We start from the raw sequence: 26,157 nt of genomic DNA on the forward strand, positions 1-26,157 counted from the left end.
TGCAAAGTGACTAAGCTAAAGTGTATTTTCCTTTAAAAAAAATGTAATAAAAAAATTGGTCTTAAGCCCACAAATGCAGTCCTCAATGATTCAGCCTCTCGCCAGTTATATTCAATAAATCCTGTAATTATTTAGGAAATCATCCAGCCTGTGACTACCTTACACTTCTCTTGGCCGTGAGACACGGTACCCTTTGCCAGGAAACACTTCTGTATTCTACTCAATGTTGAAATGTACTGAACTTCATAAATGAGTGAATAGTAACTTGAATATCAAGTAGGCCTCCCAGTACAGACTCGGAATCATTTCTTTGCTGGGCTTTGTTGGCCTAGGCCTAATTTAGCCTATGCCCCATATTCTACAGCTAGATGGAGCTATGTGGCTATAAAAACATGTATTTGGCAAGGAATGGGCTGCAAGTAGGTGCAGTGCCTTGCACAATAGCTGGAGGCACTGCGCCTCCTTGATAGTTGGAGTAACAAGACAAGAGAGGATCTGCCACTAATTTCAATGTAATCCTGTCTATCGCACAGTCGGCCGACATGGCGACCATGAAGAAGCTTCTCGCTGTAGAAACCAGCATCTGAACTCAATTTGGTTCCACAAGAAGCAGCTTGAACTGCGTCTGGAAGTGGATATAAAATATTTAGTCAATTGGGAAATATACACGGGAATTGTCCACAGTTTTAAGACGGGGTAAGATTTACCGTTCGTTTCCCTATGTGCAAAACGGCAGTCGTGCAACTTGTTTCAGAAGAGAAGATTATAGATGCATCGTAGAACTATCCCCAATTGACTTGGATTTTGAAGCATAACGAATTTTATCATGATCACCCTATAATTGTCGCAGATAGTTATACATCGTTATTACAATCAAGTAGTCAATGAATGGAAGATTTAACTGTGTTTTTGCCCTATCGTTCTTGATAGGTAGACTATCTTGCGACTGAGAGTGGTGATATAAAGCAATAGTCATGCACTACACTACATCTGATGTACAAGACCGAAACTGAATGGGAGAACATCTCATGACCATAGACCATAGCCTTCATACAATATTTTTGGCATGAACAATGGGTGTTGAATATGCGGCATTTACTTAGACATCCCTCAGTAACGTTTGCAATTTAAATGAAAAACACATGTAATCAGTGAGAGTCCATTGTTACTTTGTTACCATTGAGGGTTGTTAGTAGCTGGTCAATTGAGTGCAGGCTGTGTATTTGTGTCACAGTACGCGTGTTAGCCTAACAAAAATATCCAACGATTAGGCTACTGTACTCCTCTAACCTACAGGCCGGTATGTGCGTAAAATGTGATGAAGACTTCGATCAATAACAATTTCCCCAATAATCCAGTAACTTTCTTGTTTTCTCAAAAGACATGAAAGCTAAATAGCCTAAAGGCTGTTGGTCAGTTTATATTTATTTGATATGGTGTGCGTAAATTGCTCACCAAACTGTCAAACGGTCGCCCCTCCGCCAAAGATACACTCATTAACAATCTTGTATTGTGGAGAAGGCATACTAATGTTATGTAATTTGATAGATCTCATAGGAACCTCAATCATAGAGGGGTTTCGTTTGTTTTCCCTGGTGTGGGGGTCTTGCATCATTTCAGGTTTCTGGGTATATTTCTTGAAATCATGTTCAATCATACAAACCCCCTTTAACACATAATTTACAATGGCATGATGGTATTAAAATTAGAAATTGAAATTCGGAATTCAGTTGAATGCCTAGGCTCCAATATGAGAGCCACACCCAGGTATTAATGTCTGCAGAGCTGAAGCATGTTGCTCAATCCAGTGGAAATGGGAGTGGATTTTCAGCATGTCTCAGGCAGACCGTTGGCTGAACTACACCATCCTCAAGCCATTCAGCTGGCTGTAATCAAATCCAGCTGTGCAGTTGCAGAAATGTTGCCTGCGTGCATTGAACTGCTCTGAAGGGCTCTGTGTGCTCCTGATGCCTGCTGCATACAGACAGAGGAGCCTCTGTTACAGCCCAAACGGCCTGCCAGAGCCAGCCACCACAGCACTATTTTACGCAGCTGAGGGGAATATAGTGTCCATTCTTGAGCTAGCATACCATTCGTATGTCACAGCCCGGCTGTCTTCCACAGTGTCATGACTTGGCCTGTGGGTAAGGTTTATGACCCCCCCCCCTAAATAACTTTCTCCCTTCCCTCTCTCTTGACTCTACAGAGGGACTCTTGAATAGCCTTTGTTAAACAGAGAGTCTGGGAACATCAAACAAGTGGAGGGAAAGGAACCATATTTTGGGTAATAGAACCGGTTGAAAATATGCGTTGGTACTTAATGATGTGAGTCCGTTTGTCATCTGAGACATTATGACTGATGACAGGACAACCTAAACTGTATCTGGGAAAGTCTACACATTATAGTTATCAGATTCACATGGAATTGTTGTGCAATTCAAATGTTTAAATATAAAATTATTGGTGAAAAGATTAAATGTAATTTTAGCTTCCAAATTAGAGATTTGGGTTTTCATAAGGTTAGGGCTCTGCTCAATCAGTGGCCCACCCCTGTGAAGAGACATGGGTTATAAACTATGAAACACACCCCTCTCCCTCCACTAAAAGCCCTTGACGAAAATGTAACCTCCTGTTCCGGGTACATTAGGATGACGATCCGATGTCAGAAGGGTTCCGATAATAACTACTGAACGAAGCCAACCTCTGCATGAGCTTTGGTTGCGAATGGTATGAACTTTGAACTCTTATTCGCTACAGAAGTGATACCTCCTAGCCGTTGAGTTTGCAGAGGCCGCTGTAAACATGGGTTAGGACAGAGTATCCCGTCTACCACACAATGATGTTACTACAATGTATACAATTTACCACCAGAGACATTCTTCCGAGGACAGGAAGATCTCTGTTGGCCAACACGATCAGCATCTACGACCAACAGCTCAGAGTAAATATTTATTGCATTTTCCTTTTCCAGGTGGATGGTAATTTAGAATGCATAAGATTCTGTATTTACGATAGAGTATCTGCCTACGGCCCGATAGAGACATCGCTTCTCCCTTTGTTCCCCAGTCTTCCCGCTCTTTCACTCAAACCCAGCCCCCTTTTCTTTGGGTAACCAGCTGTCATATCTGTTCCGCCCGCTAGAGACGTTTTCCTTTATGACGTAATTTGTAATCAAGGTATGATTCATTCGGTGTATATGTAATTCTATGTGATTAGTTAGTTTATTTATTAAATAAATAATTTTGTATTGCTGAATCAACTTGTTAGCCAAGGTTTGTGAAGAACCAAGAATTTACAACTTTCAGATGAGACTGAAATATGGTGACGATTGATATTGATTGCTATTGATGTAAAATATTACTAGGTCTTTAAGAGTATATTTGAAAGATAACTGCTCTATAAATATTATTTTGTGGTGACCCGACTTTCTAGTTAATTACATTTACATGATTAGCTCAATCAGTTAATATTAATTACAGAGTAAGGATTTTATAGAATAGCATGTCATATCACTTACTCAGGCATAGCCAAAGACACGACAACAGTAACAACATAGTAGTAACAGAGCTGTGACTGTGAGTTGCACTAGCCGAATACTGCCTTCTTATTCAGAGGGCCACATACTATAAGGCAACACATGGTAGATTGGCTGTCGAGCTTGGGTGCAGGGAAGGTGAAGTGTCAGTTGAGATTATTATTGTCTGCTCTCTCATAGCCCTTAAGATCCTACATATGTAGCCCTGGGTCTCTCTATTCTCATAGCCCCGGGTCTCTCTCTTCTCATAGCCCTGGGTCTCTCTATTCTCATAGCTCTGGGTCTCTCTATTCTCATTGCCCTGGGTCTCTCTATTCTCATTGCCCTGGGTCTCTCTATTCTCATAGCCCTGGGTCTCTCTATTCTCATAGCCCTGGGTCTCTCTATTCTCATAGCCCTGGGTCTCTCTATTCTCATAGCCCTGGGTCTCTCTATTCTCATAGCCCTGGGTCTCTCTATTCTCATAGCCCAGGGTCTCTCTATTCTCATAGCCCAGGGTCTCTCTATTCTCATAGCCCAGGGTCTCTCTATTCTCATAGTCCTGGGTCTCTCTATTCTCATAGCCCCGGGTCTCTCTATTCTCATAGCCCTGGGTGTCCCTGGGTTTCCCCAGGTTTCTCTCCACCTTCATCACGCTGCAATGCCCCAGTTGGTGAGGTCTACAGATGACAACAGCAGACTGGAATGTGTGATAAACAGAGAATGAAGCAGGACCTCGAGGTGTGGATTGTCCTGCTTCGGCTGACTCAACCCAAAATGCTCCTGCAACTGGTCAACATTCCACCACCTGGAGCTTGTCATTCATTGACTAGCTCCACACAGCCCAGATGGTATGTCCTTATTAGCAGCTGGATGTCTGTGAACCACCCAGCCCAGATGGTATGTCCTTATTAGCAGCTGGATGTCTGTGAACCACACAGCCCAGATGGTATGTCCTTTTTAGCAGCTGGATGTCTGAGAACCACACAGCCCAGATGCTTCAAAGGATAATTCCATATATTTTTGATGTGACATAACTGACTCTTCATAAGAACTTTCAAAAGGCAAGCCCATCAATGTATGATGAAACAATATCAGCAAGAGAAGGGACTTGTTTGTACAAATTCCCAAATTAGCGTTGGAATACTAGCACAAAGAGTGAGTGAACTACAAAACAGTAGAGAAGGTAGTTGGAAGCAACTGAGCGAGAGAGAGAGAGAATGTCCCTAATAAGGACATACCATCTGGGCTGTGTGGTTCACAGACATCCAGCTGCTAATAAGTACATACCATCTGGGCTGTGTGGTTCACAGACACCCAGCTGCTAATAAGGACATACCATCTGGACTGTGTGGAGCTAGTCAATGAATGACAAGCTCCAGGTGGTGGAATGTTGACCAGTTGTTGACCAGTTGCAGGAGCATTTTGGGTTGAGGCAGCCAAAGCAGGACAATTCACACCTAGAGGTCCTGCTTCATTCTCTGTTTATCACACATTCCAGTCTGACAGGCTTAATTTCCACTTCCTTTGCAAAGGGGCAAAATAAATAACAGTATGGGGATGAGGTAGCTAAGTGGGCAAATTGCAGATGGGCTATCTACAGGTGCAGTACAGCTGGTGCTTAAAGTTTGGGAGGGAGATATGAGTCTCCAGCTTCAGTGATTTTTTTCAGTTCGTTCCAGTCATTGGCAGCAGAGAACTGGAAGGAAAGGCGGCCAAATGAGGAATTGGCTTTGGGGGTGACCAGTGAGATATACCTCCTGGAGCACGTACTACGGGTGGGTGCTGCTATGGTGACCAGTGAGCTGATGTAAGGCGGGGCTATACCTAGCAGAGACTTGTAGATAACCTGGAGCCAGTGGGTTTGGCAACGAATATGAAGCGAGGGCCAGCCAACGAGAGCATACAGGTCACAGTGGTGGGTAGTATATGGGCCTTTGGTGACAAAACAAATGGCATTGTGATAGACTGCATCCAATTTGCTGAGTAGATTGCTGGAGGCTATTTTGTAAATGACATCGCAGATTGGTAGGATGGTCACTTTTACAAGGGTATGTTTGGCAGCATGAGTGAAGGATGCTTTGTTGTGAAATAGGAAGCCAATTCTAGATTTAATTTTGGATTGGAGATGCTTAATGTGAGTCTGGAAGGAGAGTTAACCGTCTAATCAGACACCTAGGTATTTGTAGTTGTCCACATATTCTAAGTCAGAACCGTCCAGAGTAGTGATGCTGGACGGGCGGGCAGGTGTTGGCAGCGATCGGTTGAAGAGCATGTATTTCGTTTTGCTTGCATTTAAGAGCAGTTGGAGTCCACGGAATGAGAGTTGTATGGCATTGAAGCCCGTCTGAAGGTTAGTTAACACAGTGTCCAAAGAAGGGCCAGAGGTATACAAAATGGTGTCATCTGCATAGAGGTGGACCAAAGAATCACCTGCAGCAACAGCTACATCATTGATGTATACTGAGAAAAGAGTAGGCCCGAGAATTGAACCCTGTTGCACCCCCATAGACTGCCAGAGGTCCGGACAACAGGCCCACTGATTTGACACACTGAACTCTGTCTGAGAAGTAGTTGGTGAACCAGGCAATCATTTGAGAAACCAAGGCTGTTGAGTCTACCGATAAGAATGTGGTGATTGACAGAGTCGAAAGCCTTGGCCAGGTCGATGAATACGGCTGCACAGTATTGTCTCTTATCGATGGCTGTTATGATATCGTTTAGTACCTTGATCATGGCTGAGGTGCAACAATGACCAGCTCTGAAACCAGATTGCATAGCGGAGAAGGTAGGGTGCGATTTGAAATGGTCGGTGATCTGTTTGTTAACTTGGCTTTCTAAGACCTTAGAAAGGCAGGGTAGGATAGAGATAGGTCTGTAGCAGTTTGGGTCTAGAGTGTCTCCCCCTTTGAAGAGGGGGATGACTGCGGCAGCTTTCCAATCTTTGGGGATCTCAGACGAGACGAACAAGAGGTTGAACAGGCTAGTAATAGGGGTTGCAACAATTTCAACGGATCATTTTAGAAAGAGAGGGTCCAGATTGTCTAGCCCGGCTGATTTGTAGTGGTCCAGATTTTGCAGCTCTTTCAGAACATCAGCAAGCTGGATTTGGGTGAAAGAGAAATGGGGGAGGCTTGGGAAAGTTTCTGTGGAGGGTGCAGGGCTGTTGACATGGGTAGGGGTTGCCAGGTGGAAAGCATGGCCAGCCGTAGAAAAATGCTTATTGAAATTCTCAATTATCATGGATTTATCGGTGGTGACAGTGTTTCCTAGCCTCAGTGCAGTGGGCAGATGGGAAGAGGTGCTCTTATTCTCCATGGACTTTACAGTGTCCTAGAACTTTTTGGAGTTTGTGCCACAGCATGCAAATTTCTGTTTGAAAAAGCTAGCCTTTGCTTTCCTAACTGCCTGTGTGTATTGGTTCCTAACTTCCCTGAAAAATTGCATATCGCGGGGGCTATTCAATGCTAGTGCAGTATGCCACAGGATGTTTTTGTGCTGGTCAAGGGCTATATCTGTTCCTGGTTCAACATTTTTTGAACGGTGCATGCTTATTTAAGACTGTGAGGAAAGCACTTTTAAAGAATAACCAGGCATCCTCTAGTGTCGGAATGAGGTCAATATCCTTCCAGGATACCCGGGCCAGGTCGATTAGAAAGGCCTGCTCGCTGAAGTGTTTTCGGGAGCGTTTGACAGCGCTGAGGGGTGGTCCTTTGACCGCAGACCCATTACGGATGCAGGCAATGAGGCAGTGATCGCTGAGATTCTGTTTGAAGACAGCAGAGGTGTATTTGGAGGGCAGGTTGGTTAGGATGATATCATTCAGAATTAATTCAGAAAACATATTTCGGTTGAATTAATACAGAAAACATATTTTGGTGCAGGAAACATATTTTGGTTGAATTCATTCAGAATTAATTCAGAAAACATATTTCGGTGCAGAAAACGTATATTTTTGGAATTCATTCAGTTGTACAACTGACTAGGTATCCCCTTTCCCTTTGTTATTCCATTGCACTATGAAATCAAGCAAATCATTTGCAGAGAGACAGAGCTAATTGCTTCTGCCAAAATATACAATTATCACCCATTAGCTTAGATTACATTGCTAGTCTAACAATGTAAACACTCTCCTATTTTCTATTAAGGTATCTTTACTTTTACTCAAGTATGACTTTTCACTACTTTTTCCAACACTGGTAATACTACCCTCTGTTTTCTCCAGGATAGGACAGGGGTCCCACTCCCTAATGCTCAAGTTGAACGATGAATAGATTTAACAATCAACAGACATGATCTGAACTGCATTGTAGGCTTGCAAGGTGTTTGTGTATACGTGTGTACAGGATCGAGCCTAGTGAGAGACAAGGATGGAACCTATTTTGTTACATGAATGTGTGTGTGTGATGGTACTTCTGACTCCCCTGCAGGCTGGATGGTAGCAGGACAGAGCACCATGGTGGAGCCCAAGCCCAGAGCATCAGCAGCCCAGCGTCTCGAAGCCCAGGAGACTCGGGGTATCAGCACCCTGGACCCTGGCCACAGGCCGCCCACCATGCCCCCGGACGCCATGTCACCATCAAGGTCCGCATGTTGGACGACACAGAGGAGGTCTTTGACATCTCAGTGAGTTCTGGTTGGCTGTCTGTCTGATTTGCTTATAGTGCAATGTGTTCAAGGTATAACTACTTTCCATTCTATTTTTGTTTTGTGTGTCAAGTCGAGTGAGAGAATTAAGCATAACAAAATGTTATATCTAAGTATGCCTTCAAACGGTATCATCCTTTTGTTGTCTTTTTATAACTTTGCCATTAAAGCAGGCGATAAGTTTTACCCCCTCACAGCAGTCTGTTGTTAAAGGGCTACAGGTTGGCATGGTAACTGTATAAACCGTCAAGGTTCTGTATGCATGAATGAGCCTAGACTATGCTGGAAAATGTCAGTGCTGGAAAATGTCTGGGTTCTAACATTCATTGTCAACATCTCTGACTTTAGCTGTTGGTGTGGTGCATAAGGGTCCTGAACTACATTTACATTTAAGTCATTTAGCAGACGCTCTTATCCAGAGCGACTTACAAATTGGTGACTAGTTCTGTGTTTCTTGTTCACAACCTCACTAGACAGATGGGAGAGCAACTTAAACTACTACCCAGGTGGGTATATGGATCGGGAGGAGAGGTTTGGTTCATTCAGATACCCATTAGTACATCAGGCCTAGTTTTCATTGGTAAATAAATGATCTTTCATCATATTTAATGGTGTGTTATGAGACCAACTGGTCTGTCTTGGGTATACAGTATGGTTGTGGAAAGGGGACCGTTTGTGATGTCTTTGAATGGCCAGAGATCTGCCATGATAAATGTTACTTTTCATTACCAGGCTATTTACCTCTGTGCTTATTAAAGATTCTCTCTGAGATTAGAGCTGCTTGAGATTACCTTTCTTTGCAGTGCAATAGTTTAGCACAACACTAAATCTCAGAATAGGCCTACTCTTGCTTTGAGATTGCTGCCTTTCATGTGAAATCTGATCTGCTTGATAATGACTGACTGATGTTCTGAAGATGACAATATGGTTAGAAGATATATTAAAGAAAGGTAATGGATGCTTTTTGAAATATGAATGCTAATTTAAGACCTTGAGCTTTATCCATCAGACATGTAGTAAATCACGATATTTCCTGTTGAAATTGACAAACATTGATTGCTTGTTCTGTACCGTGTTTTCTCCCAGAGTTCCTGTCACATTGTGGTATTACACTAAGGTATATTCTAAGACCCTGATATAGCCCTTGAACAGGGTGGAGATTTGATCAAGACTAGGTTATTTTCCTGAGAATAGTCCAACTAGCAATATCTTCTGACCACAGTGCTTCCTGCTGGGAGCGAGATGGGAGAACGGGATAAGGAAGAGAGGGAAGAAGATGTGATGATGGAGAGAAATAGCACACAGAGGACTCATTCAATGGGTATGAATAGAGCTTCGTAGTAGAGATACTTGAAATAGAGCCCTGTGACTGACAGTGTGGTCAGTATGTTTGACCCTAGCTGCTGAGAAATATTGTCATGTTTCCCATCTGCTGTGTAAAGTGTTGTTCTCACAGCATGCTGCGAGGTTTCCTGTATTGGCCCTGATGATCGGGCCCTTCAGGGAGCGGGTTTAGCAGTGTGTGCAGTACTCGCCTATGTTCTACTAGTGTATATTTGAAAAGAACTCTCCAAGAGATCTCACATAGAGATTTCATCAGTAAACTAGGCTCGAATTACCATCGTAATTTAAAGTCAAACATTGCCTGTCAGCAAAATTCAGTGTCCTTTGGGTAGGCTGAGTAATTTTATTCTCTCTGTTTTGAGAGACTCTATAACTATGGTATATTACTTCTTTCCAGCTCTTAACCAAGAGCTTTAGGTCATGCTGTTGTTTATGCATGAAGCTCATCAGGAAGTTCTCTCTCTGAATGTCTCAATATGTGAATTTCGCCAACTGCCACCTAGACTCAGGTTAATTAAAGAGAAGGAGAGAGAGATGACGTGTTTCTCCATCGGAGGCTAAAACGTGCTAATTAAAAATGGAAGGGTGGTAGGCATGCTGATTATGCTACACTGTAAGGGTAAAACATTTTGCTCTGTGTGACTTATTTCTACAAAGGAGTCTTTATTTAGATACTATTCACATGCATTTACCCTTAACCACTATGGGGTAGTGCCCCGTAAACACAACAGTACCATGGTGGGTTAACTGAGCTGTAGTGATGGGGAGTCCTTGCTGGGTGTCATGACTGCTGAAGGAGCTAGCTAACACTGATATGAACAGCTGGGTGTTATGACTGCTGAAGGAGCTAGCTAACACTGATATGAACAGCTGGGTGTCATGACTGCTGAAGGAGCTAGCTAACACTGATATGAACAGCTGGGTGTCATGACTGCTGAAGGAGCTAGCTAACACTGATATGAACAGCTGGGTGTTATGACTGCTGAAGGAGCTAGCTAACACTGATATGAACAGCTGGGTGTCATGACTGCTGAAGGAGCTAGCTAACACTGATATGAACAGCTGGGTGTCATGACTGCTGAGGGATGTAGCTAACACTGATATGAACATCTGGGCGTTATGACTGCTGAAGGAGCTAGCTAACACTGATATGAACAGCTGGGTGTCATGACTGCTGAAGGAGCTAGCTAACACTGATATGAACAGCTGGGTGTCATGCCTGCTGAAGGAGCTAGCTAACACTGATATGAACAGCTGGGTGTCATGACTGCTGAAGGAGCTAGCTAACACTGATATGAACAGCTGAGTGTCATGACTGCTGAAGGAGCTAGCTAACACTGATATGAACAGCTGGGTGCCATGACTGCTGAAGGAGCTAGCTAACACTGATATGAACAGCTGGGTGTCATGACTGCTGAAGGAGCTAGCTAACACTGATATGAACAGCTGGGTGTCATGACTGCTGAAGGAGATAGCTAACACTGATATGAACAGCTGGGTGTCATGACTGCTGAAGGAGCTAGCTAACACTGATATGAACAGCTGGGTGTCATGACTGCTGAAGGAGATAGCCAACACTGATATGAACAGCTGGGTGTCATGACTGCTGAAGGAGCTAGCTAACACTGATATGAACAGCTGGGTGTCATGACTGCTGAAGGAGCTAGCTAACACTGATATGAACAGCTGGGTGTCATGACTGCTGAAGGAGCTAGCTAACACTGATATGAACATCTGGGTGTTATGACTGCTGAAGGATGTAGCTAACGCTGATATGAACAGAGGAGAACATACTGCACATCAAGCTGTTATCAACGCTCAATTGAACACAGATTCAATATTTTCAATTGCCTCAGCACTGGAGGGAGAAAGGTCTGATTGTACTTATTGTAACTCGTGATACTGGAATAGACTTTGCCTTGGGGTCTGGTGCATATTTTGCTGAAAAAGACAGTGACCTAAGTAATCCTTTAGAGTAAACAAAATGGGGGGGGAGCTGTGGAGATAACTTTACAAAATACAGTTCTGTATACCTCCATACTCCATGCTAATAAGACTAAAGACCCTATCCGCCTTCTTCGTGGAATCAAGTGCTGAACCCTGAATGCTGTCTGAGTGATAATGGCATCTCTTTGTGAGGTACACATCCTGCAGCCTGCAGTGAGTGAAGCAGCAGTGAGAAGCATGAAGTCTAGAATCACTCCCTCCCCAGCCACATTGAGTGTCCTTGTCTCAAATAGCATTGTGTTGATCAAGACTGGCCAGTCAGTGTCTCTCTACTACTTCAGTGTGGTCGTGCTGGATGTCCTGGTAACAGTTGCTGTGACAACGACTCCTGAAGCTCAGCAGCATGACGCCTTTAATTGCATCAATAACTCCCCGGAGTCCTCTCCTTCAGCAGCAGTGATGGTGATGGATTTGATCACTGCAGGTATTTGCCAAGGCAGCAGCTGCTCTTCCTGCGGTCCAGCAAAGTTAGGGCAGTTATACATTTAAATAATAAAGGAACGTGATCTCAGTGAGACAGGCTGCTTTGGAGCAGCTCAAGAAGTTTAGGATATTAGTCCCACTGGCCCAATGTCAGGAGGGTTGTTTTCAGACTACCCTTCCAAGACAATTAGATTCTAATTATTGGGGGTTTCATTACAGGAGCATCGAGTTCAGCCAGTGGAAGATGAGTCTGTGGTAGGATTTACATTCCTAGTGAATGAAATGTTTTCTATTGCACTGCTCTGCTTGTAAAAACCTAACCGGTCCTCTTTAAATGGTTCCTGTTCCTCTGGTATGAATGGCCTGTTCCTCTGGTATAACCTTCCTGTTCCTCTGGTATTAACTTCCTGTTTTTCTGGTATAATCTTCCAGCCCATCAGACCAGGTATAGTATTGTAGGGAAACAAAAGGGGCATCGCTGTGGGTTACATAACTTGCTGTGGCCTACTCACTGCTCCCTCTGACTTGGAACTAAACTGTCATCCCTTGTGGCTGATTCTTCACACCTTGATGAACACTCTTTTCTGACTTTACGAAGGCCTGCAGTGTGCACCAACACAGAGCAGAGCAGTCCAGAGCTCAGTGACACAAGGAAGGTTGTGGCGATTTCCATTGCTTGGAAGCCTATGCTTTCTAAATACTGTATATGAAGTAAACATTAGATGAGCCATGTGTTCATGTCTGTCACGCCTGCTCCCGCTCCTACTCCCTGGCGCTCGAGGGCGCCAGGCTATCCATCATCATACGCACCTGTTACCATCATTAAGCGTAGCTGCGCTCAGTGGACTCACCTGGACACTGTGTGATGTGTCTGTTGTCTGTGTCGTTCCCTGTAGTAGTATTGTTTGTCGTGTCGTGTTTATGTCCAGATGCTGTCCCTGTTCCGTTGCGTGTCCGTCTATATTAAATGGTTCACTCCCTGTACCTGCTTCTCACCTCCTGCGTTGGGCGTTACAATGTCTGTAATTAGATGAGTCCAGAGGCTACCTGTTTTGAGCCCCAACTGTTTAGCTTAAAAAAGGGGGGGGATTCTTCTGTTTTACATGTTATTTTTAATAGGTGTCGCATACCAGTTTGCGAACAATGTAAAAAAAAAAAAAAGGTTTTATTGATTTAATAAAGCCGCATACAACCATGGTCTATATTTTGCTTTCTTGAAGTAAGGCAGCACCAAAATGCAGGTGTTTCAGCCTAGCTCAGTGCTTTCTTTGGTGATGGGGCAGCCAGCGGAAAGGGGGTTGGTAATGTTCTCTAGTTGCGCCGTGATTCGCTCAGTGTTCTGTCACTCATGGGGACACTACGTCACCACAAAATCTAGCCCCTTTGGGTGCTGCCATAGACTGACATTTGAAGTGCCCATCCAAGAAGGCTCAAGGTCATTGGTGACAGATTAAATTATATCAATTCACTTTTTATCTAACTTAGCTTTGATTGGACTGATCATGTCAACATCATACTTTTAATATCTTAGCTAGCAAGCTAGACAAGCAGTTATCTACATGCATAAAGTCTGCAATCTACTGGCAAATCCTTTTCAATCCTTGTCATATGAAGATAAATTATACAGTACCAGTCAAGTTTGGACACACCTACTCATTCAAGGGTTTCTTTATTTTTGACTATTTTCTACATTGTAGAATAATAGTGAAGACATCAACACGGTGAAATAACACATATGGAATCATGTATTAACCAAAAAAGTGATAAAGAAATCAAAATATATTTTAAATTCTTCAAAGTAGCCACCCTTTGACTTTACTACAGATTTGCACACTCTTGGTATTCTCTCAACCAGCTTCACCTGGAATGCTTTTCCAACAGTCTTGAAGGAGTGCCCACATATCTTGAGCACTTGTTGGCTGCTTTTCCGTCACTCTGCGATCCAACTCATCCCAAACCATCTAATTTGGGTTGAGGTTGGGTGATTGCGGAGGCCATGTCATCTGATGCAGCACTCTATCACTCTCCTTCTTGGTCAAATAGCCCTTACACAGCCTGGAGGTGTGTTGGGTCATTGTCCTGTTGAAAAAACAAATGATAGTCTCAAACCAGATGAGATAGCATATTGTTGCAGAATGCTGTGGTAGAAATGCTGGTTAAGTGTGTCTTGAATTCTAAATCAATCACAGACAGTGTCACCAGCAAAGCACCATCACACCTCCTCCTCCATTCTTCACGGTGGGAACCACAAATGCTGAGATCATCCGTTCACCTACTCTGCGTCTCACAAAGACACGGCTGTTGGAACCAAAAATCTCAAATTTGGAATCATCTGACCAAAGGACAGATTTCCACCAGTCTAATGTCCATTGCTCGTGTTTCTAGGCTCAAGCAAGTCTTTTTTCTTCTTATTGGTGTCCTTTAGTAGTGGTTTCTTTGCAGCAATTCGACCATGAAGACCTTATTCATGCAGTCTCCTCTGAATAGTTGATGTTGAGATATGTCTTTTACTTGAACTCTGCGAAGAATTTATTTGGTCTGCAATTTCTGAGGCTGGTAACTCTAATGAACTTGTCCTCTGCAGCAGAGGTATCTCTGCGTCTTCCTTTCCTGTGGCGGTCCTCATGAGAGCCAGTTTGATCATAGCGCTTGGTGGGTTTTGCGACTGCACTTGAAGAAACTTGAAACTGTTGGGACAGCTTTATGTAGGCCCTAACAGTTTGTCAGCACTGTTTGTCACCTTTGTAGTGCAATTAATGTATTGTGTAGTGTTTTGTAGTGGCTTTGCTGGCATGCAGTTTGCCCCACCAAGATTTACATGCTAAAATCACCACTGGATGAGCCAAGTGGTCATATCTGTAACTTCATTAGACTTGCCAAATAAAAAATAAAAACATTTTTTTTTAATTCTGATGTTTTTTTGATGACGTTGAATCTGTAGGAGTAGAAGTGGTTGTCTTGTTGGCTGTGATGTGTGTTGGGGCGCATGTAGTTGGCTGTGATGTGTGTTGGGGTGCATGTAGTTGGCTGTGATGTGTGTTGGGGTGCATGTAGTTGGCTGTGATGTGTGTTGGGGCGCATGTAGTTGGCTGTGATGTGTGTTGGGGTGCATGTAGTTGGCTGTGATGTGTGTTGGGGTGCATGTAGTTGGCTGTGATGTGTGTTGGGGTACATGTAGTTGGCTGTGATGTATGTTGGGGTACATGTAGTTGGGGGATGTGAATGGCGATTGAAGGGAGTGACAGACAGAGAGAGCACCATTTCTCATTTTTTCAGGATCAGAGAAATAGTCAAGCTCTTTTAACCCCAGACACCAAAACCTTACTGGGATGTTACTGGAGAAAACAAGTATTGCTGGCAGTTAATGTGGAATGTTCCATATGGTTTTCTCTTCTCTCTCTACATCTGTCCCTCCCCACTCTCCCTCACTCACTCTCCCTTTCTATCTGTCTCTCTATCTGTGCTTGTACATATTGATGTGTGTGCGTGTTTGTGCGTGTGTGTACCCAAATCTCTGTGTCAGTGCCCTACCCTTTCTGTCTTAACATGGAAAATGACTGTGTTCTCCTTTTAGACTGATACTCAATCCATTAGTCACGCTGTTCTGGTTCTGTGTACCAGCATGTTATTGAGCCAAAAAGCAAAATAATGAAATAACAAAGCCATATTTGTACTTTTGCCGTTTAGTAAAGAATTGGGCCATACAGTTTGTCAGCGGCCCACCTCGGTCTCATTCAGACAAGGCTAGACTTAACCGGCCATACAGTTTGTCAGCGGCCCACCTCGGTCTCATTCAGACAAGGCTAGACTTAACCGGCCATACAGTTTGTCAGCGGCCCACCTCGGTCTCATTCAGACAAGGCTAGACTTAACCGGCTCTCAAGACAACAAGATCACACTAAGTGCACATTTTGTGGATGTTAGTACAGCAGCAGCCATAACGCATTATACATCAGCAGCATGTTGTTTCATGAACGTACCACTAATCACAGTGAAGGGGAAGAGACTTGTCACTAACCCTGTGAACAGCCACACAATCCTAGCTTTAGCTTCTTTTATTTTTGGGGCCCCCTTTTTCTCCACAATTTCATGATATCCAATTGGTAGTTACGATCTTGTCTCATCGCTGCAACTCCCAAACGGACTCGGGACAGGCGAAGGTTAAGAGTCTTGCGTCCTCGAAACATGACCTGCCAAGCCGCGCTGCTTCTTCACACACTGCTCGCTTAACCCAGAAGCCAGCCGCACCAATGTGTCAGAGGAAACACCGTCCAACTGACAACCGAAGTCAGCTTGCAGGTGTGTGTGTAATGGAGGTCCACTCTACCCTATATATTTCTTTATTTTTTATGGCACATGTGACACGTCTGATTCACGCCTATCTCAGTGGACTAATCCATTGTGGAGGCCTGTCTGAGTGGACTAATCCATTGTGGAGGCCTGTCTCAGTGGACTAATCCATTGTGGAGGCCTGTCTCAGTGGACTAATCCATTATAGAGGCCTGTCTCAGTGGACTAATCCATTATAGAGGCCTGTCTCAGTGGACTAATCCATTGTGGATCCATTAATCCATTGTAGAGGCCTGTCTCAGCGGACTAATCCATTATAGAGACCTGTCTCAGTGGACTAATCCATTATAGAGGCCTGTCTCAGTGGACTAATCCATTGTAGAGGCCTGTCTCAGTGGACTAATCCATTGTAGAGGCCTGTCTCAGTGGACTAATCAAATCAAATTTATTTATATAGCCCTTCGTACATCAGCTGATATCTCAAAGTGCTGTACAGAAACCCAGCCCAAAACCCCAAACAGCAAGCAATGCAGGTGTAGAAGCATGGTGGCTTGGAAAAACTCCCTAGAAAGGCCAAAACCTAGGAAGAAACTAATCATGTTTGTAGCGCTCCTGTCAATTTTGAGTAAGGACGCGTGCCTGATTATGCATAGAAGTAGGACTTGGCTACCTGGCCTGCGCGCAAGGCCTATAAAAGTGCCCATTTGGGGATCTGATAGTTTTTCTGATTGTCTTAAATTATTGTTTTATTTATTTCAAACAGCAAGTAAACAAAATCTGTTTTTACTTCGATTTAAGAATGACAAGAGTTCCTCAAAGTAGCCTATTTGAAAAACAATTCCAGGTCTCTTTTGAAAACCACTTGGTATGAAAGGGGAAAAACATGTCATGCTCTGATTCGGTAGAAAGTCATAAAATAGGCCTACCTGATTACTGCTTATCCTTTGTGGAAATGCCTTCAGCTATGTCTGTCCGGAGCTCAATTGCGCTGGAACCTCTGAGGGCCTAAAATATTTTATATAATGTTGCAAGTTTGCTAGAGTGAGCTTCAGGCCAGGCCAGACCCAAATGAATAGTTGATACAATGTTTCAAGGTCTTTGCAGACAGGCAATGCATAGCCAATGTGATTTATAGGATATTTTTAATCAGGATTTTTCTACCTGGAGGATGAAATGTATTTATTTATTGGCATTATATGTAGGCAATTTTTACATAGATGGCAATATAAGTAACTTTTGGATATTTTACCACTGGATAATGATTTTGAGATACGAAGACGTTATTATAAATCAAGTGAAACAAAAATATGCACATGAAAATCATAACTGGCACGCAGATCGATAGAAATGGTAAGATAAATTGGCACTCCAAATGGAAAAGGTTGCCGACCCCTGGTGTAGCCTATCACCTACCAGCAACACTAGGAGCATAACAGCAGAATCTGAGAAGGCCAGCAGCAGCAGAAGGAAGAGGGTCAGAAACACTTGTTTTCTTCCTTCTGGTTAGGCCATCTTGATCTCTGGCTCCCTCTTGAGTCTTTTGTGTCTTAATCACAGTGTGCTTAAAACATCAGACAAGCTCAGTAGCCTACATACATATAGTTACATTTATTTAAACACATAGGGTGTGTCTATATATGGAAAAATACACGTTTTAAAATTTGAAAGAAGAGACGACTCCAGGTGTTTGTTTCAGCTCAATTAATATCATTATCCTCTAACATCGTACTTCCCTCCTCCTTCCCACAGTAGTGATGGAGTAATGGCTGAAATGCTTAGGGTAATCTAGTAATGTAATAATGGTGTTTCTCTACCAATGTTTGGGTGAATGTATAACATCAGTCAGTGTAGGGATTGTGTCCTTGGTTTATGATCCCCCCCCCCCGAAGGAGGTCAGAGGTTAACTCATTCAGTCACAGTGATGTATGTTTCTGTGTGTGTAATGGAGGCCCACTCTATTCTCTCACCTCTCTCTCTACCACGGTGGTATTGACTATTTCCACGCAGTCTCTGAAGTTGATTTTCCCTTTTTGCTCCCTGTAACATTCATAATCAGCAGAGATGTGTAAATCAGATGTATACAAATGATATAACCAGTTAGAGGAGATCCTTGGGGATAATTTGATGTTTTGAAGTGTTGACAATGACTAAATCTGTTCTTCATCAGTTCTCATGTCTGTTACTAGAAATATCTGACCTATTTAGCCAAATGGGAGTCTTCCATTCCTAATATTAGTCTGTAGATGGCAGCCTATGTTTAATAGAACACTTCAGTTTCCAATTATATTTAATGAATTCAGTATCCATGGCATTCACATACATTTTCAGAGAGAGTCCCACACCATATTTTTGCAGATTGAGAATCAAGGGCAGACTGACGGCCAAGCTATGGAGGCTACACCACATGCTAGTGACCTGTATTTTACAGGACTAGGGCCAACCATAACTGGGCTAACTGGTCCAAAAGGCCAATAATCACCACCATGCTCACTCTTTGCATGCTGCACACAATACTTAATTGAAATGGAAAGCACTTAGTGCATTAAGCTGCTCTAGCAGGCCTTGTTGTCAAATGAACGAGAGCTTGCTTCAGCAGTGAAACATCTCATTGAAAGTTCATGGGCATTAATATGGACTTGGTCCCCCTTTGCTGCTATAACAGCCTCCACTCTTCTGGGAAGGTTTTCCACAAGATGCTGGCACATTGCTGTGGGGACTTGCTTGCATTCAGCCACAAGAGCATTAGTGAGGTCGGACACTGATGTTGGGCCTGGCTCGCAGTCGGCGTTCCAGTTCATCCCAAAGGTGTACGATGGGGTTGAGGTCAGGGCTCTGTGCAGGCCAGTCAAGTTCTTCCATACCGATCTTGACAAACCATTTCTGTTTAGGGCTTTCCCAAACTGTTGCCACAAAGTTGGAAGCACAGAATCGACTAGAATGTCATTTTAAGCTGTAATGTTAAGATTTCCCTTCACGGGAACTAAGGGGCCTGAACCATGAAAAACAGCCCCAGACTATTATTCCTCCTCCACCAAACTTTACAGTTGGTACTATGCATTGAGGCAGGTAGCGTTCTCCTGGCATCCGCCAAACCCAGATTTGTCTGTCGGACTGCCAGATGGTGAAGCGTGATTCATCACTCCAGAGAACGTGTTTCCACTGCTCCAGAGTCACGTGGTGGTGAGCTTTACACCACTCCAGCCAACGGTTGGCATTGTGCACGGTGACCTTAGGCTTGTGTTCTGCTGCACAGCCATGGAAACCAATTTCATGAAGCTCCAGACTAACAGCTATTGTGCTGACGTTGCTTCCAGAGGCAGTTTGAAACTCGGTAGTGAGTGTTGCAACCAACAGATGATTTTTACATGCTACACGTTTCAGCACTTGTCGGTCCTGTTCAGTGAGCTTGTGTGGCCTACCACTTCGCAGCTGAGCCGTTGTTGCTCCTAAATGTTTCCACAGCACCTATGATAGTGTCACGTTGAAAGTCACTGAGCTCTTCAGTAAGGTCATTCTACTGCCAATGTTTGTCTATGGAGATTGCTTGGCTGTGTGCTCGACTTTATACACCTGTCAGCATCTGGTGTGGCTGAAATAGCCGAATCCACTCATTTGAAGGGGTGACCACATACGTTTTGGCCATGTAGTGTGTGTTCCCAAAACATAAGAACTGTCCAGTTGTGTGGATGATTCTACAATGATTTTACAATGTTTCTTTTTAGGGTGCAACAAAAATGTTTACCTCACAAGAATGTTTACAGGTCACAAGAACATTCCCAGAACACATTTAGTCTGTTCTTTAAATGTTCCCAGAAGGTTTCTTTAGGCTATAGGAACATTGTGGGGCTATGACGAGCGTGGTTCCCAAAACACTAAAACTTTCCAGATGTGCTGACATTCTGATAATATTTGTTCTCACAGTGAACAAAACATTCCTTTGCAAGAATGTTGGCAGAACAGCCATACTAAGTTCTTTAAAGGTTCCCAGAATATTTAATTAGGTTGTGGGAACAATGTGGGTACATTACAAGAGATAAGTTCCCAAAACACAAATATTCTCAGTTGTGATGACATTCATACAATGTTTAAGTTAGGTTGCGCATGACATTCCTATAATGTTGTAAGAATGTTCACACAACACCTGGTCTAAGTTATTTAACCCTAGAACCAATAAAGCAGTAATTTTGACTGCTCATGAATTACCATGGTACCAAAACATTTCTGCAGCATTGAAGGTCCCCAAGAACACAGTGGACTCCATCATTCTTGAATGGAAAAAGTTTGGAACCACCGCTGCCCGGTCAAACTGAGCAATTGGGGGAGAAAGGTCTTGGTTAGGGAGGTGACCAAGAACCCGATGGTCACACAGACTGAGCTCCAGAGTTCCTCTCTGGTCTGATGAAAGGATTGAACTCTTTGGCCTGAATGGTGGTGGCAGCATCATGCTGTGGAGATGTTTTTCAGTGGCAGAGACTGGAAAATGAGTCCGGATCGAGTGAAAGATGAACGATGCGAAGTACAGAGAGATCCTTGATGAAAACCGACTCCAGAGTGCTCAGGACCTCAGACTGAAAGTTCACCTTCCAACAGGACAACGACCCCGAGCACACAGCCAAGACAACACAGTAGTGGCATCGGGACAAGTCTCTGAATGTCCTTGAGTGGCTCAGCCAGAGCTCGGACTTGAACCTGATCGAACATTTCTGGAGAGACCTAAAAATAGCTGTGCAGCGACGCTCCCCATCCGACCTGACAGGGCTTGCAGAGAAGAATGGGAGAAACTCCCCAAATACAGGTGTGCCAAGCTTGTAGCATCATACCTAAGAAGACTTGAGTCTGTAATTGCTGCCAAAGGTGCTTGAAGGTACTAAGTAAAGAGTCTAAATACTTGTGAAAATGTGATATTTACGTTTTTGGTTTTTAGTAAACTTGCAAAAATATCTAAACCTGTTTTTGCTTTGTCATTATGTGGTATTTTGTGTAGATTAATGAGGGGAAACAACTATTTAGTCCATTTTAGAATAAGGCTGTAACATATTTTTGTTGTTGTTGAAGGTGTCTGAATACTTTCCATTACTGCTTTCGTACTGATTTTCACTATCAACATATATCGATTTCAAGCACACTTTGCGCTTATAATGATGTTTAGGCTACTGTTTTCATCATTTGGCCATGCGTTTTGATGGCCCTGCGTTTTGCTGACCATGCGTTTTGCTGACCATGCGTTTTGCTGGCCATGCGTTTTGCTGGCCATGCGTTTTGCTGACCATGCGTTTTGCTGACCATGCGTTTTGCTGACCATGCGTTTTGCTGACCATGCGTTTTGCTGGCCATGCGTTTTGCTGGCCATGCGTTTTGCTGGCCATGCGTTTTGCTGGCCATGCGTTTTGCTGACCATGCGTTTTGCTGGCCATGCGTTTTGCTGGCCATGCGTTTTGCTGGCCATGCGTTTTGCTGGCCATGCGTTTTGCTGGCCATGTGTTTTGCTGACCATGCGTTTTGCTGACCATGCGTTTTGCTGGCCATGCGTTTTGCTGGCCATGCGTTTTGCTGGCCATGCGTTTTGCTGGCCATGTGTTTTGCTGGCCATGTGTTTTGCTGACCATGCGTCTGTGGTTGGGGTATTTCTTGAAAGAGAAGAATTTGTTGCCGTGTTCGAACACATGGTTTCTGTTTCATTTGTTGTAACAAAGGCACTCCACAAATCAAATGTATTGAACACTTGCATTTGTGTTTTATTGTGTGTGTGTTTTTTTTACAATAAGATAAACTAATGGTATTTTGTATTTTTGCTATTTTGTTATTTGAAAATAAAAAATACTGTATTCTAAATGTTTACCTAACAGCTTCATGAACACATCCAAATGAATAGTTTATCGATAGCATATATGAATTATACTGTTAGAATGTTGCAGTCAGAATGACTGCTCATTAGCTTGAAGGGGGGTCCCTCGGGGGCCCAGCGGTTCTAGTGTTAAAGGTTTCCAGAACATTTACTTAAGTTATGGGATTTGTCAGGGATGTTGCACGAATATTCTTGTAATATTCACATAGGTTGCACAGAACATTTCCACAATTTTCCAAATAAGTCAGTTTTCATGACATTCATTTACATTACATTACATTCATAGCATATTTGTTTAAGGTTGAACATAATATTCCTTGATGTTCACGCAATATGTATTTTACCTTGTCTTGGAGGTCCTCAGAATATTTTAAGATGTAAAAATGTAATATTTACGTTTGACCTAATATTACCACAACATTCTCAGTATGCACATTTATAGTGCCTTAAAGCATAAGGAAGCAGATTGGAATACATCCCCATTATGTTTCTCTCCAGATTTAATGGCAATTCTCATCTTGCCTATGCCGTTCTGTACCATCACACATCATCAAAATCATGTATTTTTATATACATATTCTTCATCCCTTTACACTTGTGTGTGTAAGGTAGTAGTTGTGGAATTGTTAGGTTAGATTACTCGTTGGTTATTACTGCATTGTCGGAACAAGAAGCACAAGCATTTCGCTACACTCGCATTGACATCTGCTAACCATGTGTATGTGACAAATAACATTTGATTTGATTTGTTGTGTTTTGACACAGGCTTGTGTGCATTAAGAAACCAATAGGCAAAGGGTAGCGCATGTTCTTGTCTGACTCTCTGTAATTATACTGGTATGGGAATAGTCATTATTTGTACTTTGTAAAGTGTTTTTTTGCTTCATATAACACCTTTTCAGTCACTTACTTTTCTGACAGACAAGTGGCTAACAAGGTCAATTTTAAGCCCTGCATGTTTTCAAAAGTCTCATGGAATGTAGGCCAACATTAACACCAGACATTCGCTTCTACTGTAGACTGTATCATAGAACAGACATTTCAATACCTATTTCAATGTTCAAATGTTATGGGATGCATTTTTGGTGGTAGGCCACTCTTATAGGCCTATTGTGATGAAATAGCCATGGTAGCATACTTGGCCAATGTAACTTAAAGCGGGCACAGCCTCAGTGTTCGCAGTAAACGTGCGGAAGTTGCACATCATTTTCACAATGTTCAAATTTGCACTAAACTGACCTGGAATCAGCTCAGTGCTGAAATTAAATAGAAGGAACATTGATATCAACTCAAGGACAGAACTAGATGCATTTAAAAATAAGAATGCACACTATACACTTTCGCCTAACATTCCATACATCAACAATACTTTGCTCTACTGAGGCAGGCCCTGATATCCTAATGTCACTGCACCAATGTTCTTTAAACAACCTGAGAGATTCTCACATCAGTGAGCCAGTGAGCTGAGCAGAGTATCATACCATACGGCGCTCAACTGAAGTGCTTACTCTACTAAGGCTTTGCTTAGAATTGCTTTCTCTAAGCAGGCACTGATATCCTAATGCCAAGGGCACATCTTACCTTATCTTTAACCCAAACACCAGACGTGCTCAGAAGAGAGATGCTACAAGCTATTTAGGTCAGAGGCGTTGTGATGTTTTATTCAGGTTTTTTAAATCCAACTTTTTACGCTTTTGCTGCTTGCTTGAGTGATTTAAGATGGCAGGGAGTTCCATGCTATCATGGCTCTATATATTACTGTGTGTTGCATTGTTTGTTTGTTTGTTTTGGCTATAGGGACTGTGAAAAGACTTCTGGTTGCATGTCTTGTGGAATATGAACTTCTGTCAGAGCTGTATGATAGCTGATTGAATAGACAGTTTGGAGTTAGCACGTCAATTGTCTTACAAAAATGAGAAGTGATGCAGACCATCTCTCCTCTACGTTGAGCCAGGAAAGCTCAACATGCATTTAGTTAACATTAGCCCTATGTGACGATAATAGACTTAGATATACTCAGGACTCATTTATTACTGACCACCCATTCTGAAACCAACTGAAACTCTCTATTTAGAGTTGCAGTGATTTCACTAGCTGCTGACTTGTATAGTGTTGAATCATCAGCATACATAGACACACAGGTTTTGTTTAAGGCTTGTGGTAGATCATTAGTGAAAAATAGAAAACAGTAATGGACCAAGACAGTTTTCTTGCGGAATGCCACACTCAACATATTTTATGTTAGAGAGGCTTCCATTAAAGAAAACTCTGTGTTTAGTTAGTTAGCTTTCGTTTCACGACATGGCAGAGGGTGTAAAGCCATAACACATACGTTTTTCCATTAACAGATTATGGTCAATAATAATATCAAAGGTTGCACTGAAGTCTAACAGTACAACACTCACAATCTTCCCATTATCATATTATTTCAGCCAGTCATTAGTTATTTATCAGTGCAGTACATGCTGAGTGGCCTTGATAGTCAATGCTGAACGTATGTTTTTAATATGTTAATAGAAAAATAACTTCATCTGGTAAAACACATTTTTTTCCAAACATAGGCAACAACACATCCACCAGGCTGACCCTCAACATTAAAGGTACAAATTCAACATGCACTATACAGTACCAGACACAAGTTTGGACACACCTACTCATTAAGAAGGAAAATAAAGGAAAGGAATCCTACAAATGAACTTTTAACAAGGCACACCTGTTAATTGAAATGCATTCAGGGGTGCGTTCTTAGTCCACTCCAGTACATGTATATAGCCAAGTTATCGTTAATTATTGTGTTTAACTTTATTTCCCTTTCTCGCTGCATTGTTGGGAAGGGCCCGTAAGGAAGCATTTCACTGTTAGTCCACACCTGTTGTTTACGGAGGATGTGATGAATAAAATTTGATTTGAAAATGTTTATTTGACCCTGGATGGGAGACCAAAGGGATAGCTGTAGATAGATAAACTCTCCAGTAGGGGGTGCTGTGGAGACTATAGTTTTTTTCTTATAGTAGGGGGCGGCAGGGTAGCCTAGTGGTTAGAGCGTTGGACTAGTAACCGGAAGGTTGCGAGTTCAAACCCCTGAGCTGACAAGGTACAAATCGGTCGTTCTGCCCCTGAACAGGCAGTTAACCCACTGTTCCCAGGCCGTCATTGAAAATAAGAATGTGTTCTTAACTGACTTGCCTGGTTAAATAAAGGTAAAATTAAAATTAAAATAAATAAATATTACGTGGAAGTGCTAACATTTTTTTAAAGGTACAAATTCAACATACACTATACAGTACCAGTCAAAGGTTTGGACACACCTACTCAAAAAAAGAACAAAAGGAATTCCACATATGAACTTTTAACAAGGCACACCTGTTAATTGAAATGCATTCCAGGTGACTATCTCATGAATCTGGTTAAGAGAATGCCAAAGGTATGCAAAGCTGTCAGGGTGGCTACTTGAAGAATCTAAAATATAACTTTTTGGTTACTATTTGATTCCATATGTGTTATTTCATAGTGTTGATGTCTTCACTATTATTCTACAATGTAGAAAATAGTACAAATAAAGAAAAACCTTTGAATGAGTAGGTGTGTCCAAACTTTTGACTGGTGCTGTAAATACAAAAGTATGTGGAAACCCCTTCAAATGAGTGGGTTTGGCTATTTCAGCCACACCCGCTGCTGACAGGTGTATAGGTGTATGTGGAAAGCCTTCCCTGTTATAGCAGCAATGTTCCAACATCTAGTGGAAAGCCTTCCCAGGAGAGTGGAGGCTGTTATAGCAGCAATGATCCAACATCTAGTGGAAAGCCTTCCCAGAAGAGTAGAGGCTGTTATAGCAGCAATGTTCCAACATCTAGTGGAAAGCCTTCCCAGTAGAGTGGAGGCTGTTATGGACCAACTCCATATTAATGCCCATGATTTTGGAATGAGATCTTCGATGAGCAGGTGTCCACATACTTTTAGTTATGTAGTGTATTTTATACAAGGTTTGTCTATGTTGAAAATATGTTTACATTTTACCCTCAAAACAACAATTTAAGTTGATTACTTTTTTCAAATCCAATGTATTGTCCATGTAAATTCCACATCA

The 26,157-nt window shown here is 42.6% G+C and overlaps 1 protein-coding gene across 1 annotated transcript in view; it reads left to right on the forward strand.

Annotated features, from left to right (window-relative positions):
- The first annotated feature begins 494 nt into the window (after window positions 1-494).
- Window positions 495-26,157, forward strand: part of LOC135547679 (FERM, ARHGEF and pleckstrin domain-containing protein 1-like) — a 119,053-nt gene continuing 93,390 nt past the window's right edge. Inside the window, 3 exon segments of the mRNA XM_064976890.1 lie at window positions 495-696; window positions 7,945-8,076; window positions 8,079-8,140. Of these exon segments, the coding sequence (XP_064832962.1) occupies window positions 7,950-8,076; window positions 8,079-8,140 (189 nt within the window). The 5' untranslated portion in view covers window positions 495-696; window positions 7,945-7,949.

The sequence above is a fragment of the Oncorhynchus masou genome, chromosome 10, assembly GCF_036934945.1.
Source record: "Oncorhynchus masou masou isolate Uvic2021 chromosome 10, UVic_Omas_1.1, whole genome shotgun sequence".
Taxonomy (NCBI): domain Eukaryota; kingdom Metazoa; phylum Chordata; class Actinopteri; order Salmoniformes; family Salmonidae; genus Oncorhynchus; species Oncorhynchus masou.